This window comes from Phycodurus eques, chromosome 10 (assembly GCF_024500275.1).
Source record: "Phycodurus eques isolate BA_2022a chromosome 10, UOR_Pequ_1.1, whole genome shotgun sequence".
NCBI classification, from domain to species: domain Eukaryota; kingdom Metazoa; phylum Chordata; class Actinopteri; order Syngnathiformes; family Syngnathidae; genus Phycodurus; species Phycodurus eques.
In genome coordinates this window covers 18,670,924-18,691,296 of record NC_084534.1, presented here as the reverse complement: position 1 = coordinate 18,691,296, position 20,373 = coordinate 18,670,924, and the positions used below count along the sequence as shown (strand labels likewise).

The window sequence follows — 20,373 nt, the reverse complement described above, 5'->3', positions numbered from 1 at the left end:
ACACTCTGCTTCACTTGTTAAGTAGAAATGAGAGTATTTTTTTATTTATGTTGTTGTTGTGCGTCTGCGCCTAATGAGCGACGGTGGCAGGACATAATTGTTGGTAGCCCATCAGCGGGGGGTTTAATTGGACAGGCAGGGAGGAATATACAACCTGGCGACTGGCACCGTCGCCTCATAATGGGGTGCAACTGGGCGCCAGTGTGGTCAACTAATCAAAACGGGACTGGGCCTGCTTGGTGAGCCGTGACCAGAATACTGAGTGGGCATCTGTGCCTAGCCGCTCTGCATCAGTGGCTCGGTGGGGGAGGCGGAGGGGCGTATCGTTATATGGCCGCGACCCTGTAGCACCTTCAGCACATCTCATTATTAGCTCGGCCACGGATGGACGGCTTAATGTACGTGAAGCCATGATGGATATGTTCTTCCTCACTTTTACAAGACTTGTTTTGAAGTGCAACATGTTGCTCGACGGCGAGAATGTGACTGTGCAATTATTACTTAAGGGCGAATTTGCCTCAACAAGACAACCAATATACAGAAACTGAGTGGCGGGTCTTCAGTCGGTACGTACCCGACTTAATCCACCTCGTAATACTACCACTGTCACGTAGTTATCAAAAGCATCAATAGGCCTACTATTGTCGTGTCAGAAAGAGTTGATGTTGGACTTCCCAGCATGTCTAGAGGCATTTTGTTAATAGTTGATAAGAATTATGTGTTCATCATTAATTTTTGTTGTTGTTTATTTCCCCCCACTCGTAGAAGTTATCATTATGTGTGTTTTACCTCCCTGTCACGTGTTGTGCTGTCATTTTGTTCATCCCATGATTAGTGAGGTTAGTGCAGTGATTCCCAATCAGTGTGCCGTGGCACATTAGTGTGCCGTGAGAGCTCTTCTGGTGTGCAGCGTGAAATGATCAAATTTCACTTAATTGGTCAAAATATTATTTATTTACAAACAAATAATGTATCTTTGTTCATCTATCTGTGGCAGCGGCATATAAAGACAGACAGAACAAATAAACGCTCTTTATTAGATGGCGGAAAGTGTATAATTGACTTGTGTATCCACTTCTTGTGACATTTTTGTTTGTTGGTGTGCCGTGAGATTTTTCAAATGTAAAATATGTGCCATGGCTGGGAATCGCTGGGATAGTGTTCTGTTGAGTGACCCCCTGTCCATTTCCAATTTAAGATCATTAGTGAGATTACATGATGAGTTTTGTTTGCTCAAATAAAGAGCCTTTTCCTAAAGCAAGCTGAAGTGCCTCTGACCATTTTCTATGCGATTCAAGATTGCCACGCGAAACAAAAACACAGCACAGTGGTGCCTTGAGATACAAGTTTAATTCATTCCGTGACCACGCTCGTAGTTGTAAACCAAATCCATCCATTCCATCCATCCATTTTCTATACCGCTTATCCTCATGAGGGTCACGTTCTGGAGCCTGTCCCAGCTATCTTCGGGCGAGAGGCGGGGTACACCCTGAACTGGTCGCCAGACAATCGCAGGGCACATATAAACAAACAACCATTCGCACTCACATTCACACCTACGGGCAATTTTGAGTCTCGTAAGACAAATCACTTGTCTCAAATCATCTTTCCCCATTGAAACGAATGGGAATTACATTACCGTAATACCCCCTCCACCGCTGGGGTTATAAGTGAAAGTGAAATCCACGATATAGAAATACCCTATTTAAATACACCTGAGGCATGTTTTTATAGTATTTACGGCACTTACATTTTTAAAGGTCTTTAAACACACTTGTAAAACAATACTATGGAGATCCCAGGTTTTTGAAACAAATTACACCCAAAATCCAAATTTTTGAGAAAAATCCCACCCCCTACAGAGATTGATCCCAATCCCGAGCCAACATTTTACAGATTCCCACTCCCATATGCCGCCCGCACCACCCCCCCCCCCCCCACCGCCTTTTTTAAATTTATGTATTTATTTATTTTTTTACTCACATGGAATCCTGCTCCCTTTTTCTTCCTCAGTATAAATTATGCAGCAAATGTTTGCCTTAGTCTCCATAGTAAATACATTGAATTACGGGAATGAAACAAGATACAAGTTTATAAACAAAACCGGTATTAGTCCCTTAGTTTAGCAATGTTGAGCTCAATACTGGGGGGGGGGGGGGGGGAAATGTTCAAATATCGATTTGATTAAAAATAAAATGAAATATAACTACATCATGGTTTCACTCCTGTCATGGTTTCCATTCCCCTCAACTCTCACCATCACGGTTTCCACTCCCGTCCATTCCCGGTGACTTCTTTTCATAATTGCCAGTCCCGATGACCTTCGTGCCCGCTCCTGCCCAATCGTATGATTGATGGTGAAATTCACTCCCATCCCGAGGGACCCACGGGACTCGGTGGGCATCCCGAAAAATGCCATCCTCTGATACTGATATACATGGTACCAGAGGAGACATCACAACTCCTCAGCAGTAATATTACTTGTTCTTCGCACAGGATGAAGAATATCTGCCTGTGAGTATTGTTATATCTGTCTACATGCCTTGCTCCACCATTTGTGTTTAAATATCCATTGCTTAATGGGTTATAACTTATAACACCGTCACATAGATTCTATAGGTAGCGTGTACTGTATATGGTGTTTCCTATTATGTGCTAGCATTAACATTAAGCTAGTAGACTTAAAGGCTAAGCTCTGTGGTTGTTTGAAATACACCTAATTCTCTTTTTTCTATGTTTAGTTTGACAGTAAATTTCAACTGGGAGTGGCATTAAACAGCTTGAAGCCTCTTTTTTTCCCCCAAGAATTGCTCATCTGCCAAACTACTGCTTGCTGTGAAGTCGTTTGAGTTCTCTGCCACCATAAAACGCTCGTAACCCAAGTTTGCACTCGGAAGTCAAAGCAAAACAATTGTCCGGACAACGTTTTTGTAACTCAACAAACTCGTAAGTCAAGTCACTTGTATGTCAAGGCACCGCTGTACAGTGAACCTAGGCATATTAGCTGCTCGGCATTCGCAAATTCACCTATCCAGATTTTGAGGAGGGAACCGAACTCAACTGTTTTTGTGCTCAGGACGGAGTCATATTTCATATAGAATTATTGGTTTGGCGCCATCTAGTGACATCATGGTATCACACACTTATTTTGAACTGAGGGAAGGAGCTTCATTTAGTCTGGCTATAGCTTTGTCTGAGAGGAAAAAGTGCTTTGCTGCTATTTTTGTGGCATGTACAGCCCATTACAAACCTTTTTGAGGGTACCGATTACTTGCCGATTTTTGTGGCAGGCTTAGATCCCTAACCCCCGCGAATAGTGGGGGTTCATTGTATTCAAGCATGCAACTGTGTCATGTACATCATCTGTTTACAATCAATATTTAGCTAATCACATAACAAAAACATAAAATATGTATATAAAATACATCATGCTCACCAGAGATGCTGATTATCATATCTTTTAATTTCTTCGAACTGTTGCAGACCTATTTTGCTAGTCAGAATTTACTGTAAAAAGTTTTGCTATGACCAACTAATCGGAGATCGAATAAAATGTTGCCATCATCGAGGGCCAACTCGCTGGCCTTGTTAGGAAACAATTTGAAATCTGATTGTTTAAAGAAACAGTCCCATTGCTAATATTGTTTAAGTTACATTTATCATTAGTACTGATTCTGAAGGCAGATCAGATTAACATGGCAACACATTGATGCTGAAATCTGATTGGCAAATAAATCTAACATAGATATACTGTAAGCAGTGCATCCAAGAGAAATGCTACGAAATAAAGAGAATAGACTGTTGGGAATAAATTAATACAATTTCATGGAAAAAAATATTAGAATTCAGGTTGTAAATGTAGGTCAGTGCTTCTGATAGGGTTTAAGCCAGCACTGCTTGTCACCACTACAACAGTCAAAAGCCTAATAATAATCAGAGGGTTTTTTTCTCCATTTAAAATTTAACGGTACCTGCCTCTGCCTTTTTTCGGGCCTCCTCTGGCTCTAAAAACTATGACATCACGAAAACTGTTATTATTTGACCATCTTTGCACTAAGTTGGGTTTTGGAAGTCACTCCTAAAATCGTCAAAGAAGAAGCGCCGTGAATAATAGATTTTCTTTCCTACAGCAAATGCTTTGGATGGTTTTGTGGATTTTCAAACAGGTAAATATTGTTTCAGGAAACAGGGGCCAAGCAAGTGTATTCAGTGATAATCACTGTAAATTAGTTTCGATTGAATTGTACGTCACTTATTCCTAATGTTTCCAGATTTTCATCACAAAAAAAGCTGAGCAAATTCAGACTTACTAAAGATGGCATGGTTAATATTTTCATGTTAGATGCATTGTCACTTGCTGCATTAGTCAGCAATTAAAAAAAAGACAAATTCATTACATAAGGAAGCCAATAAAACACTCTAAGTTACACACAAAAATACTCTAAGTTACAAAAAACAAAAGTGTTGTTTTAAAAAATGTTACGTTGAAGCATGGGCACTCCGGTTTCCTCCCACATCCCAAAAACATGCATTAATTGGGGACTCTAAATTGCCCGTAGGTGTGAATGTGAGTGCGAACGCTGTTTGTTTGTATGTGCCCTGCGATTGGCTGGCAACCAGTTCATGGTGTACCCCGCCTCCTGCCCGATGATAGCTGGGATGGGCTCCAGCACACCCGCGACCCTAGTGAGGAGAAGCGACTCAGAAAATGGATGGATGGATGGACGTTGAAGCATTATAATTACTTCATTACATTTATTCATGGGGGGATACTGTATATAACTCAATCAAGTGTCTCTAGTTTGCCAATGGTGCCCTCTGCTGTTTATGTTTCGATTTAAATGCGCATTCTACTTTAAGGGCGGTCACAGCAAAGCATGATGGGTAAAGATGTCGTTAGCCAATCACATGGCCGTGTTCGCGTGTTGCTACGGAGATGGTGACGGGGCGGTGGTTTGAAGGGATAAAAAAAAAAAAAAAAAAACATAACAATGGCGTCACTTCTCAACGCGGAAAAAACATACGCGGTTTTGATTTCGTATTGTCCTTCAAAATGATGTCATTAGAGTGAAACGACGTTTAGGTCGATAACGTAATCAAGTTTGAATCGACCAGGCGAGGGCAGAAGTGGGGGAAAAGTTTGTGTGAGAGGGAAAAGAAAGAAAGGTAAGTGGTTAAAATGGCTCTTTGAAGCGGCTAAACGAGAAACTTAATTTCAAACTGAAGTTAAATACCTACACCATGGGGTTATGTTCAGGTTTTCATCGACGTTTATTTTTCTTTCTTTAGTAGGAAAATAAAAATATACTTAATAGGGCGGTGCGATATACCCTTAATAAAATCTTTCCTTCCAGTAAAAACAAATAACAATTTGGTATAGGGGGAAAAAAACGAAACGCAAAACTTGTTTTAAGTTTTGCGTTTCGTTTTTTTCCCCCTTTGTCGAATTTACATATTTTCTTCTCATACCAAACAACCATTGAAACCTTTCCCCACCGAATTCCACAGAAATAATAGAACTATGTTGTTGTTTTTTAAACAGAGAAGGAAAATGTATATATTTTTTAAAAATCCCTTTAATTAGAACATGTACTTAAACATAATACATGATAAATTAACATTTAAATCATCAACAATATCAAACTGCACGGCTTGGGTTGATCCATATAGTAAAAGTGACTTGCTGACAACGGTGTTTTCTCATGTGCCTCAGAGTTGAACAAATGAGGCAAGGCAAAATTTATAAAATATTTGCGGCTTGAAAGCATATACCTTCTGTCCAAAAAGATTTTCAACGTGTTGATAAAACCCTGCTTTTACAACGTAAACAGAATTTGGGTACAGATCTAAATGATAATGTTTCATTAAACATTCAATTTCCGAAACATGAATTCAACCAAAAATCAGAATCAGAATCATCTTTATTTGCCAAGTATGTCCAAAACAAGGAATTTGTCTCCGGTAGTTGGAGCCGCTCTAGTACAACAAACAGTCAATTTACAGAACACTTTGGGGACATAAAGACATTGACAAAAAACAATTGTGCAAAAAGATGCAGAGTCCTCTAGCACTTAGAGCAGTTCGAACGACTAATATTGCAATAGTCCGGTGCAATGACCATTGTGCAAAGGGCGCTGAGACTTCAAGGAGTGTATGCGGTTTAAAGTGACGAGTAGTGCGATCATCTGGGACAATGTTGGTTGTGCAAATGTTACAGATACTCCTCAATCAGTGTGCAAATGGAGCAGATGCTACTCTGGCATGAGTGGCCAGTATATGCAAATAGTGCAGCATGGCGAGACAACTACAGTGAGTGCACGAGTAATACATAATTAGCCCCACAGAAATGTGACAACGAACTCAAGTCAAAAAATTGCCAGCTTGTTGTAATGGAATTATAGGTTAGGTGTTTAAGAAGTTGATCGCAAGAGGGAAGAAGCTGTTGGAATGTCTACTAGTTCTAGTTTGCGTTGATCGGTAGCGCCTACCTGAGGGAAGGAGCTGGAAGAGCTGGTGACCGGGGTGCAGACGGTCCGAGAGGATTTTGCACGCCCTTGTCTTAGTTCTGGCAGCGTGCAAGTCCTCAATGGTGGGTAGGGGGGTACCGACAATCCTTTCAGCAGTTTTGATTGTCCGTTGCAGTCGGAGTTTGTCCTTTTTTGTAGCAGCACCAAACCAGACTGTGATGGAAGAACACAGGACCGATTCGATGACCGCTGTGTAGAACTGTCTCAGCAGCTCCGGTGGCAGGCCGTGCTTTCTCAGAAGCCGCAGGAAGTACATCCTCTGCTGGGCCTTTTTGAGGACGGAGTTGATGTTGTTCGCCCACTTCAGGTCCTGAGAGATTGTAATTCCCAGGAACTTGAAGGTCTCGACGGTTGACACAAGGCAGCTGGACAACGTGAGGGGCAGCTGTGGCGAAGGATGCCTCCTGAATTCCACGATCATCTCTACCGTCTTGAGCGTGTTCAGCTCCAGGTTGTGTCGCCCGCACCACAGCTCCAGCCGCTCCGCTTCCTGTCGATATGCAGACTCGTCACCGTCCTTGATGAGGCCGATGACAGTGGTGTCATCTGCAAACTTCAGGAGCTTGACAGTCGGGTTCGCTGAGGTGCAGTCGTTCGTGTAGAGAGAGAAGAGCAGCGGAGAGAGGACACAACCTTGGGGCGCCCCAGTGCTGATGCTGCGTGTGGATGAGGTGGCCTCCCCCAGCCTGACCTGCTGTGTCCTGCCCGTCAGAAAGCTGTAAATCCACTGGCAGATGGCAGGTGAGACGCTGAGCTGGAGAAGCTTGGTTGAAAGGAGTTCAGGGATGATGGTGTTGAACGCTGAGCTGAAGTCCACGAACAGGATCCTCGCGTAGGTCCCTGCACTGTCGAGGTGTTCTAGGATGAAGTGCAGTCCCATGTTGACTGCATCATTCGCAGACCTGTTCGCTTGGTAGGCAAACTGCAGGGGGTCCAGCAGGGGACCTGTGACACTCTTGAGGTGGTCCAACACGAGACGTTCAAAGGACTTCATGACCACAGATGTCAAAGCGACAGGCCTGTAGTCATTCAGACCAGAGATTGCAGGTTTCTTGGGGACTGGAATGATGGTGGAGCGTTTGAAGCAGGATGGAACTTCGCACATTTCCAAAGATCTGTTAAAGATCTGAGTGAAGACTGGAGCGAGCTGGTCCGCGCAGACTTTGAGGCAGGATGGGGACACATGGTCCGGTCCTGTTGCTTTGTTAATCTTCTGTTGTTTGAAGATGCGTCTCACATCCTGTTCATGGATGGTTAACGCAGAAGTCAGAGGTGTGGTTGTGGTCGCGGCCGGGTGGGTGTGTGGAGTGAAACTGTCCTTTTCAAATCTGCAATAGAAGGTATTCAAGTCGTTGGCTAGTGTGCTATTGTTCTCAGCTTGGGGGGATCGTCGCTTGTAATTAGTCAGCGATTGGAATGAACGCCAGACTGATTTCGAGTCGTTCGCGCTAAACTGTTTTTCCAACTTTGCTGCATAGATCCTCTTTGCAATGTTAATTTCTTTAGTAAGCTGGTTTCTAGCTCGATTATACAGGGCCCTGTCCCCGCTCTGATATGCATCTTCCTTAGCTTGGCGAAGCTGCTTAAGTTTAGCAGTGAACCACGGCTTGTTGTTGTTGAATGTCCGAAATGATTTTGTTGGTACACAAACCTCTTCACAGAAACTGATATAGGATGTGACAGTGTCCGTATATTCATCCAGGCTGCCAGCTGAATTTTCAAAGACACTCCAGTCTGTGCAGTCTAAACAGCTTTGAAGTTCCATCTTTGCTTCATTGGTCCACTTTTTGACTGTTTTCACTGTAGGCTTCGCACATTTAAGTTCTTGCTTGTACGTCGGTATTAAGTGAATTAAGCAGTGATCAGACGAGCCCAGGGCTGCACGAGGTATAGCACGGTATGCGTTTTTTACCGTAGTGTAGCAGTGGTCTAAAGTATTATTTTCCCTGGTAGGACAGTCGATGTGCTGCTTGTATTTAGGGAGTTCGTGGTTGAGTTTAGCTTTGTTAAAGTCCCCGAGAATAATGAGGGGTGAGTCAGGGTGTTTTTTTTCAATTTCGTTGACTTGTTCGGCGAGCGTTAGCAATGCGGCGTTCGTGTTAGCTTGCGGTGTAATATAGACTCCAGCCAGTATAAACGATGCAAATTCACATGGCGAGTAAAATGGTTTACAGTTCAAAAACAGCGACTCCAAATGCGGGCTGCAGTGTGTGCTGAGCACCGTGACGTCCGTACACCATTTTTCGTTTATATGGAGGCATGTCCCGCCGCCCTTCGTTTTTCCCGATGATTCCATGTCGCGGTCCGCTCGATGAATGTTGAAGCCGGGAAGCGTGACGGCGCCATCGGGTACAGCGTCGCAAAGCCAGGTCTCCGTGAAGCACATGGCCGCGGAACGTCCGAAGTCTTTACTGGTCTTTAACAGAAGATGAAGCTCGTCCATTTTGTTGGGTAGGGAGCGTACATTCGCGAGGTGGATCGACGGGAACGCCAATCTGTGTCCTCTCTTGCGGAGTTTCACCTGAATGCCGGCTCGTTTTCCTCTGTGGCGCCGCTTCCGCATCCATGCGCCGAAAACCGGACGCCGCTCCGGTGAGTAACTCGGGGAAAAAACTGAGCGGATTTTCGAAAGTTGGTGACAGAAAGTCCGGAGTAGCCTCCTTGATGGTTAGCAGGTCTCCCCTTGTGTAAGTGAGTCGTGTAAGGTCTCCAAAGACGGACGAAAAACACAAAAACAAAGACAAATACTAGAGAGCGCGTTACCGAGGCGACCACACTGGTAGGCGCCATCTTGGATACTGCAATACAAACACTCCTCCTGGATACTGAGTAATACAATGTCATTAAAAATCCATGTACACTATAAGCTTAGCACCCAATAAGATAGTGAGAATATTTTGCTGTCCATGATGCTCTCACTTTGGGGGGGAAAAAAAAATCTGTTACTTCCCTCTCAGATATGTGTGAGAGACAAATGGGCACCCGAGGTTCGAGCTCGTCGTCATCCTTGGCCGCTGAGCACGCCCAGCCATCAGAAATATCAAACGGAGATGGCGACGACCCTGGGCCTTCTGCCATTAAGTCATGTCTGGCGCATCACAGCAAAGAACAGGTGAGCAAAGATATGTGATGTCGCGACAGAAGGATGGATACCTCTGTTTAAAGGTGCCATATTTTACCAAACCAACTTTTTCTTGTATTTCATATGTAATATTTTGTTCTGTGGTCCCTCTAGTGAACATGTGAAATATGAAATAAAATCGTCCACGCATTCCTGAGTTCCAGACGTTTTCTGCCGAGAGACCTAAAATCAGGTCATTTGAATTTCTCGAGCTTATCTACATCACTAGCGAAGATCTCTGCCTACCTCTCCGCTCCAGAGTCCGCGCTGTCAACATAACAAACACGTGCGCTCACAAGTGGGTATTCTACATGGAGGCAGCCAATCAGAGGAAAGGGGGCGGTCATAACCATATACGGACAAAGCGGATACAAAACTGGGTTAAACAGAAGTAGCTGTCAGAGGGGCCTTTTCTGGACACTCGTATGACAAAACCAAGGTGTTTATTGAAATGGAACTAACACTTTTATATTAAGTCCATGTTAGCGAGTCACTCTATAGGAGGTCTAAATAGCCAAAATGTGGCACCTTTAAAAAAGAAAACAAAAAAAAATTACTTTCTCGAATACTTGTATGACAGTGGGGATGAATGCTACTTAAAGCGTCACCTTATTTAGTGCTTTGCAAAATCCAAACACTTTAAGGCATTTTTGATGCGATGGCATTCACTCCTAGTATTACTGCATAGTTTTAGCGATTTTGAGTTAGTACATTTGTGTGGCCGGGCTTGATGCATAGAAGCACGTTATGTTCTGTACTCCTATTTCTGATCATTGAGATAGATTGAGTTCTGCTTTCCTTGTTGACACTTTTGCCCCTGAAGCATTTTGAAATGCTTAAAATGTTTGTTTGTTTTTTAACAGCGGAAGGGGACTCGAGTCACGTTTCAGAACGGAGAACACACAGAGGAACCGGCCTCAGACAGCAGCCATTGTCTGCGGCCGTTACTTGGGTACGACTGGATAGCAGGTACCCATCTTTCTTGACTCTAGTGCCTTTTTATAAGCACAGTTGTCAGGTTTCATTTAAAACTGTTCTTGACTTGCTAAAATTAGTCAATTATGAGGGGTCTCTTGGAAGTCTTTGACTATAACCTGCGTCCTATGCTGTTGGAGCAACGGTGAGTCCAGCTTTCATTGCAACCAGACACTAAAAGAGTGTGGAAAGGAAGACGTGCCCATAAAGACAAAAACCATGAACCGCATTTTCACTCATGGGGGCAGCACTTCATAGACTACACTGTGTGTATGTGGTGCATGGATACAATACCAAACACACATTTCCCCCCAACTTCATTGAGCAATCAATTATATACCGCTTATCAGAAGCTAACGCTAATCTGTGCATGCAACAAAACCCAGTGCAGCTCTGTTTATACCTTTTGACTTTGACATGATAGCAAAGGCCTCGCATCTTTGGGGGATGTGGGTGTGTTGCCCCTGCTTAATAGTGCCTCTGAAAGACAGTGTTTCAGAGTCGATTTAACGTGGCTCTGGGTCTTCTCCCAGCCTAGTTGATCATGTCATGGGCACAGAAGCTCACCATGAGGGAAGATATTATGTACATTAGCCGGATTGTGATGTCACAATTTGGCAAAATTCAGAACAGCTTGTTCTAAGACATATTCAGGAATGGGCAAATAACAGATTTACTTGGTTGCTGATCGGTGGAACAGATTAATGGCATTTCCGTTCATTTCGATGGGCAAAGAGCGCGGTCAAGCAAGGAAATAACTCGTACCTCAAGGCACCACTGTATGTCCCCTTTAAAGATCATTAAGACCACCGTTTAGGAAAATCGAATGTGAGAGTTTTTAAGGACCTACAGACATTCTGGTCTGTTCCTGTTCAGGTGTCCTTGATGTGGAAAAGTCCCTGCAAGAACACTCTGATGATTTCTATGAAGAACTGCAGGCTTTTCGAACGCAAAATAAAAGCGAGTGCATGCACCATCCCCAAGCCAAGTGAGTTCTTTACACTGTCACACGTCTTGTTGTCGTCATTGTCACATGAGAATGATCATCACACGGTTCACCTCATCCTGTAGATTTTCCCCGGATAGGCACTCTGTCCAGACGCTGTTTGCAGACATCTGCAGTCCGGACGCTGACACAGATACTCATCAGTGTAAGACTTCATCATTTTGCGGCTATGAAGACTGAAGTGTGCTAATGATGTTTTTCCGTGCCACTTTTTGTTCAGGCACCTTCTTGTACAGGCTGAACAGTAGACTGTTCCCTATCCCCATTCACCCCCAGGAGCGTTGTCCCGTGTGCAAAATGCCAAAATCCTCACACCCGCACACTAAAGACAAACCAGCTCTCGTCAGGTAACAACCGTGTGAACTGAAACCACCATTTTTACACAACCATTTTCGTCCCCGCGTAACATCAGCAAAAGAAGATATAAATAATAATAACAAGGCTTGACTAACATTATATATTGTTCTAATTTCACATCATTTCGTCAATCTAATTTTTTTGTGATTTTAAGGCAAAATACAGTGGATACGGAAAGTATTCAGACCCCCTTAAATTTGTCACTCTTTGTTATATTGCACCCATTTGCTAAAATAATTTAAGTTCATTTTTTTCCTCATTAATGTACACACATCACCCCATACTGACAGAAAAAAAGGAATTGTTGAAATTTTGGCAGATTTATTAAAAAAGAAAAACTGAAATATCACACAGCCGTATTCAGACCCTTTGCTCAGTATTTAGTAGAAGCACTCTTTTGATGCGTGGGTGCTTCTACTCAGTCATGAGTCTTTTTGGGAATGATGCACACCTGGATTTGGGGATCCTCTGCCATTCCTCCTTGCAGATCCTCTCGAGTTCTCTCAGGTTGGATGGTGAACGTTGGTGGACAGCCATTTTCAGGTCTCTCCAGAGATTCTCAATTGGGTTTAAGTCGGGGCTCTGGCTGGGCCATTCAAGAACAGTCACAGAGTTGTTCTGAAGTCACGCCTTCATTATTTTAGCTGTGTGCTTAGGGTCATTGTCTTGTTGGAAGAAGAACCTTCGGCCCAGTCTGAGGTTCTGAGCACTCTGGAGAAGGCTTTTGTCCAGGATATCCCTGTACTTCGCCGTATTCATCTTTCCTTGGATTGTAACCAGTCGTCCTCTCCCTTCAGCTGAAAAAGACCCCCACAGCATGATGCTGCCCCACCACACTTAACTGACTGTATTGGACAGATGATGAGCAGTACCTGGTATTCTCCACACATACCGCTTAGAATTAAGGCCAAAAAGTTTGATCTTGGTCTCTTCAGCCCAGAGAATCTTATTTCTCACTATCTTTGAGTCCTTCAGGTGTTTTTTTTTTTTTTTTAGCAAACTCCATGCGGGCTTTCATGTGTCTTACACTGAGGAGAGGCTTCCGTCCGGCCACTTTGCCATAAAACCCTGACTGGTGGAGGGCCGCAATCTCCAATCTCCCGACTGGATCTCTGGAGCCATGCCGCAGTGATCTTTGGGTTCTTTTTTACCTCTCTCACAAAGGCTCTTCTCCCCTGATTGCTCAGTTTGGGGTTCTGGTCGTCCCAAACATCTTCCATTTAAGGATTATGGAGGCCACTGTGCTCTTAGGAACCTTAAGTGAAGCCGACATTTTTTTTTTAACCTTGGCCAGATCTGTGCCTTGTCACAATTCTGTCTCTGAGCTCTTCGGGCAGTTCCTTTCACCTCATGATTCTCATTTGCTCTGACATGTACTGTGAGCTGTAAAGTCTTATATAGACAGGTCTGTGGCTTTCCTAATCAAGTCCAATCAGTATAATCAAACACAACTGGACTCCAGTGAAGGTATAGAACCATCGAAGGATGATCAGAAGAAATGGAGAGCACCTGAGTTAAATATGAGTGTCACAGTACAGGGTCTGAATACTTATGGCTGTGTGATATTTCAGTTTTTCTTTTTTAATAAATCTGCAAAAGTTTCAACAGTTCTGTTTTTTTTTGTCAATATGGGGTGCTGTGTGTACATTGCGTGAAAAAATGAACTTAAATGATTTTAGCAAATGGCTGCAATATAACAAAGAGTGAAAAATGTAAGGGGGTCTGAATACTTTCTATACCCACTGTAAGTATAGTACATAAGGTTGGCTTTATAAACTGGTAGTGAATTGATCAATTGAGGCTTTTTAAATTATAATAATGATTATTTATATTATATATATGTAATAACTAAAACATATCTAAAATATTTAATAAAATAAAGAACTTAATAATATAAATAATGAATAAATCATACATATATAACTACAGAGGTTTAGCGGGGGATAGGGACTGGGCCGGACCGCGAATAGCGAAATTCTGCGGAATTATAATTGCGTTGGTAGGATTTTTTTTTTTAATTATTATTATTTTTTTAACCCAAAACTTTGTTGAATAAGCGATGATTAAGTGCGAATAAGCCTTTTTGGTGTTGGTTCCCGCCAAAAGAAGAAAAGGGAAAAAAAATTCTATAATGTATGAATATATGAATATTATATAATGTATATGATACATTTATATGACTAAGAAATAAAAAAAAAAAGCTTTCCGTAAAATGACACATTCTGCCTCCTAGTGACTGTATCCATTGTTGGTCATAAAACCACTTTTTTTAGTTTATAATACATACAGTATAGTTTGTAGCTTATGTTCTAAAAATATATTAACAAATCCATCAGTGGCATTAAATGGCTTGAAGCATCTTTTTCTTTTTAATTGGTCACTGTCTGCCAGAGTGCAGCTTGTTGTGAAGTGAGTTGAGTTGAGTTCACCGCTACCAGACCCATCCATCCATCCATCCATCCATCCATTTTCTGAGCCGCTTCTCCTCACTAGGGTCGCGGGCGTGCTGGAGCCTATCCCCGCTGTCATCGGGCAGGAGGCGGGGTACACCCTGAACTGGTTTCCAGCCAATCGCAGGGCACATACAAACAAACAACCATTCGCACTCACATTCACACCTAAGGGCAATTTAGAGTCTCCAATTAATGCATGTTTTTGTTTTTGGGATGTGGGAGGTAACCGGAGTGGCTGGAGAAAACCCACGCAGGCACTGGGAGAACATGCAAACTCCACACAGGTGGGGGCGGGATTGAACCCCGGTCCTCAGAACTGTGAGGCAGACGCTCTAACCAGTCGTACACCGTGCCGCTGCTACCAGACCGCAATCTCAACATTTTTTTTGCAAGTCAAAGCAAATAAATCATCTAAACAATGGCTCATATCTCAAAAAACAAAAGTGGTTTATTATGAGGTTTTAGTTCTACTCCTCAATATTTGAAAAAATGAAATCATAAAAAATATTTCACTTTGTCGAGTGAATCTTTATAATATATGAACTACTGAAATTCATTACATTTTCCACGGTAATTTATTCAGATGTACTTGTATATCACGATTTAATATGTCCAAAAAAACACACAAACAAATAAGTAAAACTGAATTACTAAACACTGAGCCAATGTTAAATGTGCTGGTGAGAGTAATTTCAATTCATTATTTGGTGGTGAAAAAAATAGAATCAAAAGACAATCCACTCTCTAGCTATGGTGAATAGTTTTAGGTACTTGAATTCATTTGTACGTGCGTGTGTGTGTGTTTTATGGGGTCATTATTCAGGGTCAGCATCCCTCGCTCCACTCTCCTCCCCCCTTACGAGTACAAAGCGCATCGCCGCAGCAGCTTCGACCCAGCTGACAGTTTGGGGTTACCCTCTGTAAGTAAAATGGATGTTGTATTAGTGTACCACGATTAGCTGGTTCTTCACATCTCGCCTTTGCTGTTATGCAGCACTGCCTCTTGGGCTGGTCCCACACGGTTCGGAGCTACTTGCGCCCACCCAGCAACCTTGACCTCCAAAGTCACCTGGAAAAGAGCACTGAGCAACCAGAGGTGAGACCCTCTACTCTGACTTCATGCGCTGGTACACCTGCACAGTCTATTGAGATCAATATTTTTTTTTTTTTATTGCAGTGATTTCCAACCTTTGCTGGAGCGAAGGCACATATTTTACAATTGGAAAATCTCACTGCCCACTAACAAACAAAAATGTCACAAAACGTAGATGCACAGTAATTACTGTATGTACTTCCTTCCATCTAATTGCAGAGCATTTATTTGTTCTGTCTGTCACTTTGCCTCACTGGTATAAATAGAGGAACAAAAATACATTATTTCTAGTAAATTAATAATTTTTTGAGTAGTTAAGTAAAATTTTATAATTTCCCACAGCACACCTGGAGATCGCTCTTGGCACACTATTGTGCCACGGCACACTGGTTGGGAATCACTGGTTTATTATATTGTGCAGGTGTATCTGATCTAGTGGCCATTGAATCTAGAAGAATATACAGTACATGTATGCTTATAATACATTGGTGCCTTGACATACGAGTGACTCAACTTAATGAGTTTTTCGAGATACGTGCTGTCCTTCAACTGAATCTTTGCTTTGACATGCGAGCGCAGACGTGAGATACCAGGGCTGAATGTTCGTAGTGAAGTCAACACTTTACAATAAGCGGAAGTTTGGAAAATAGTGCCCTGTGTAGAACAACTAATATTAGTTGCCATACCGATGAGTTCAGAGAGGAGTTGAGACGTTATTATCAATCCCAGTGGAGTTCTAGACAGGACGCTCCCTGCTGCAATATGATTGGCTGCTGCAAAGAGGCAAGGCAAGTGGGAGTCATAATAACGCTTCAATAAACAGTATGTCTGTCTTCTACTGCCCCTCGGTGGACAGAAGGAGCAGCATTTAATTGATGCACTGTGACAACTTTTTAATTATCTTTAATTGTCTTTAATTATTTGTTAGTACAATGCTACGGAGTGTTATTTTTACTAATTAATATGCACATTACAAAATTTAAATTTTTTGGTGGGGCCATGGGGGGCTGGAACAGCCTAAAGTCATTTCCATTCATTTCAATGGGAAAACTTTATTCAAGAAGTGTTTTGAGTTAAAAGGGTGGTTACAGAACAAATGAAACTTGTACCTCAATCGACTGTTTACTGAACACTTCTTAAGGGTGCTTTCTTTGTATTTTTATTTTTATTTTTATTTTTTTTCCAGGATCAGGTGACCAGAAGCCTTCAATCTGACCAAGCGCCAGTTCTCACTCCATTGGCTCGCCACCACTTCCAGCACTTCTCACCCAAAAGAAAAAAAAAAAGACCCTCACCTTCAAGCAGCGGATGACAGACCTTCAAATGTATTTTCCACCCATCCTTTTTTTGTAGCGCTTGTCCTCAATTAGGGTTGCAAGTGAGCCGAAGCCTTTCCCAGCTTACTTTTGCGTGAGGGGCAGGGTACCCCCAGGACTGGTTGCCAGCCAATCACAGGACACTCATGGAGAAACAACCATTCACAATCACGTTCACTTCTACGGACAATTTAGAATCTTCAATGAACTCAACATGCTTTTGGAATGTGGGAGGAAGCCCAAGTATCGAGAGAAAACCCATGCAATCACAGGGAGAACATGAAACTCCACACGGGAGGGCTCGAGCCGAGATCCGAACACAGATCCTCTTGACTGTGAGGCAAACGTGTTAACTACTAAGACACCGTTCTGGCTCAAAAGTTGATTTTAGAAGAAATTATAAATGTTATGTATTCATGTGTGTCAAGTCATGTCAAATAAACATAGTGATCATTTTAGTGCATGGTACACTTCGGCACAGGCACCAGCGCCAACGCAACTTGTGAGATGTCCTGACTGGTCAACCAGTGTTCCAGACCCCTGAAGTAGATAATCGGGGGCACTGTGGCAGTAGCCCGTCTCGCCTGGAGTTTGCCCAGACTTTGTGGGGGGTGCAGACTGATCCTTGGTAGTCATACACACTTTTAATGAGTCATCTTTAGGAGATTCACAGAATTGGGATCAGCCCGTGATCTGATTTTTCCACTTTGACCTCCGTAATATGGGACGAGCCCTGTCGGGAATAGTGAAAAAACTAACAACAACCAAGTCACTGACACCCCCCAAAAATTTGTAGAATGAATAGTTTAAACTGTAAATGTATCTCAAGCTGTCATCCCAAAACAGTTCAATATCATTCCAAACTCATCTACATTACCCTAATAAAAATGCTTTTGAGATGTTTAAATTTTGAAAATATACAGTGGGTACGGACAGTATTTAGACCGACCTTAAAATTTTCATTTTTTTATTAATTTTTTGTTATTTTGCAGCCATTTGCTAAAATCATTTAAGTTAAATTTGTTTCCACAATGTTCACACAGCACCCCATAGTGACAGAAAAAAAAACTGAATTGTTGAAAGTTTTGCAGATTTATTAAAAAAGAAAAACTGAAATATCACACAGCCGTAAGTATTCAGACCTCGTGCTCAGTATTTAGTAGAAGCACCCTTTTGAGCTAATACAGCCAAGAGTCTTTTTTGGGAATGATGCAATGAGTTTTTCACACCTGAATTTGGGGATCATCTGCCATTCCTCCTTGCAGATCCTCTCCAGTTCTGTCAGGTTGGATGGTGAATGTTGGTGGGCAGCCATTTTCAAGTCTTTCCAGAGATACTCAATTGGGTTTAAGTCAGGGCTCTGGCTGGGTCATTCAAAAACAGTCACAGAGTTGTTCTGAAGCCACTCCTTTGGTATTTTAGCTGTGCTTAGGGTCCTTGTCTTTTTTTAAGGTGAACCTTTGGCCAAGTCTGAGGTTCTGAGCACTCTGGCGAAGGTTTTCATCCATGATATCCCTGTACTTGGCCGCATTCATCTTTTATTCGATTGGCATCCAGTCTCCCTGTCCCTGCAGCTGAAAAACACCCCCACAGCATGATGCTGTCACCACCATGCTTCACTGTTGGGACTGTATTGGACCGGTGATGAGCAGTGCCTAGTTTTCGCCACACATGCCACTTAGTTACAACAATTTCTATCTCGGTCTCATCAGACCAGAGAATCTTATTTCTTACCATCTTGGAGTCCTTCAGGTGCTTTTTTAGCAAACTCCATGCGGGCTTTCATGTGTCTTGCACTGAGGAGAGGCTTCCGTCAGGCCACTCTGCCATAAAGCCCCGACTGGTGGAGGGTTGCAGTGATGGTTGATTTTCTAGAACTTTCTCCCATCTCCCGACTGCATCTCTGGAGCTCAGCCACAGTGATCTTTGGGTTCTTCTTTACCTCTCTCACCAAGGCTCTTCTCCCCCGATTGCTCAGTTTGGCCGGACGGCCAGCTCTAGGAAGGGTTCTGATCGTCCCAAACGTCTTCCATTTAAGGATTATGGAGGCCACTGTGCTCTTAGGAATCTTAAGTGCAGCAGCATTTTTTTGGTAACCTTGGCCAGATCTGTGCCTTGCCACAATTCATTCTCTGAGCTCTTCAGGCAGTTCCTTTGGCCTCATGATTCTCATTTGGTCTGACTTGCACTGTAAGGTCTTATACAGACAGGTGTGTGGCTTTCCTAAGCAAGTTCAATCAGTATAATCAAACACAGTTGGACTCCAATGAAGGTGTAGAACGCTTTTAAGGATGATCAGAAGAAATGGACAGCACCCGAGTTAAATATATGAGTGTCACAACAAAGGGTCTGAATACTTATGGCTGTGTGATATTTCAGTTTTTCTTCTTTAATAAATCAGCAAAAATGTCTACAATTACGTTTTGTTTTCCTGTCAATATGGGGTGTTGCGTGTACATTGAGGGGAAAAATTTTACTTAAATGGTTTTAACAAATGGCTGCACTATAACAAAGAGTGACAACTTTAAGGGGGTCTGAAAACCTTCCGTACCCACTGTGTACTGGAAATGTTCATGTAAATGCACTTGTGGCGAAGACTTCCTCAAACAAACCAAGCTAAACTTAGCTGCTACCCGACATACAAAGCTTGTCTCTGTCACTGACCACATACTTCCTTGACAGCAAATACTGTACTCCTTACCTATTTAAATATGGCCTTGGTGGGGCATTTCAGAAAGAGCATAAAAACACTAATGGGTGAATTTGTGAATAGTTAACTGCGAACATGTGCGGGATTACTGCTGCAAAAACTAATTTTCTTGACTTTCCTGTGTCACGGGCGATTTTGTGGGATGTGTGTGTAAAAGAGGGAACTGACTTGAGCTGGCACTCTTTCCTATAAACCAGTGCACCATCAACATTATTTTCAAGCTGTTACTACAAGATTACGTCATTGCATTCTGTTGCTTTAAATAAAGCGGTTTGAAATGGATCAAGTTGGAGATGATTTAAAACTGAACAATAGCAATAACGTTAACAATACTAAACTTACAACCAACATCCTTGTCATTGAAGCCTTGAAGTGAGCGTCAGCAGTCTCATGGATGTAAAGAAAAGACACCATGGAAACACAAGATGGGCAAAAAAATATGTTTATACTACTTGCCAGGATGCGGTTTTTGTCTTTCATGAAGTCATAATGAAGGAAGTCTGAAGACATACTGTGTTGTCAGCACAAAATAACAGTGAACTTCAGAACTGTTGCTTCTGTGGCTGTTGTGCTTTTAAGATCTTTGGTGATGCTCAAAAATTGTGGGAGGGGGATTTATTTTTTATTTTTAAGTCATCATAATGTAACTGGAGGAAAGCAGCCTTTATACTGTGCAATTGGTCTGTATAGGGAGGCCAAATTGTCTGGTTTTGATCGGGACACATATTGTGTTTTCCATGAAGTCAGCGGTTTTCATAGTCTGAGTCCGGATGACTTTAAGAGAAGCACAGCAGCTGGAGAAAAAGAAAACTTTT

At 42.5% G+C, this 20,373-nt stretch overlaps 1 protein-coding gene across 2 annotated transcripts; it reads left to right on the top strand.

Annotated features, from left to right (window-relative positions):
- Positions 1 to 4,990: 4,990 nt before the first annotated feature.
- miip (migration and invasion inhibitory protein) lies at positions 4,991 to 18,648 on the top strand. Of its 2 annotated transcripts, none has more exons than XM_061687899.1 (9): positions 4,991 to 5,166; positions 9,485 to 9,639; positions 10,512 to 10,617; positions 11,500 to 11,611; positions 11,695 to 11,774; positions 11,850 to 11,976; positions 15,263 to 15,359; positions 15,434 to 15,535; positions 16,719 to 18,646. In XM_061687899.1, exons 2-9 carry the CDS (start codon positions 9,487 to 9,489, stop codon positions 16,842 to 16,844), a joined length of 903 nt encoding a protein of 300 aa, XP_061543883.1. In that variant the 5' UTR covers positions 4,991 to 5,166; positions 9,485 to 9,486; the 3' UTR covers positions 16,845 to 18,646. The 2 variants fall into 2 exon arrangements, with proteins under 2 accessions (XP_061543883.1, XP_061543882.1); XM_061687898.1 differs by lacking the exon at positions 4,991 to 5,166 and adding an exon at positions 7,139 to 7,268 and having other exon boundaries at positions 16,719 to 18,648.
- Positions 18,649 to 20,373: the final 1,725 nt, after the last annotated feature.

Coding starts and splice junctions, on each gene's coding strand:
- miip (XM_061687898.1), top strand. Junction 11,775..11,849: donor TGACACAGATACTCATCAGT/GTAAGACTTCAT, acceptor CTTTTTGTTCAG/GCACCTTCTTGTACAGGCTG. Junction 15,536..16,718: donor AGAGCACTGAGCAACCAGAG/GTGAGACCCTCT, acceptor TTTTTTTTCCAG/GATCAGGTGACCAGAAGCCT.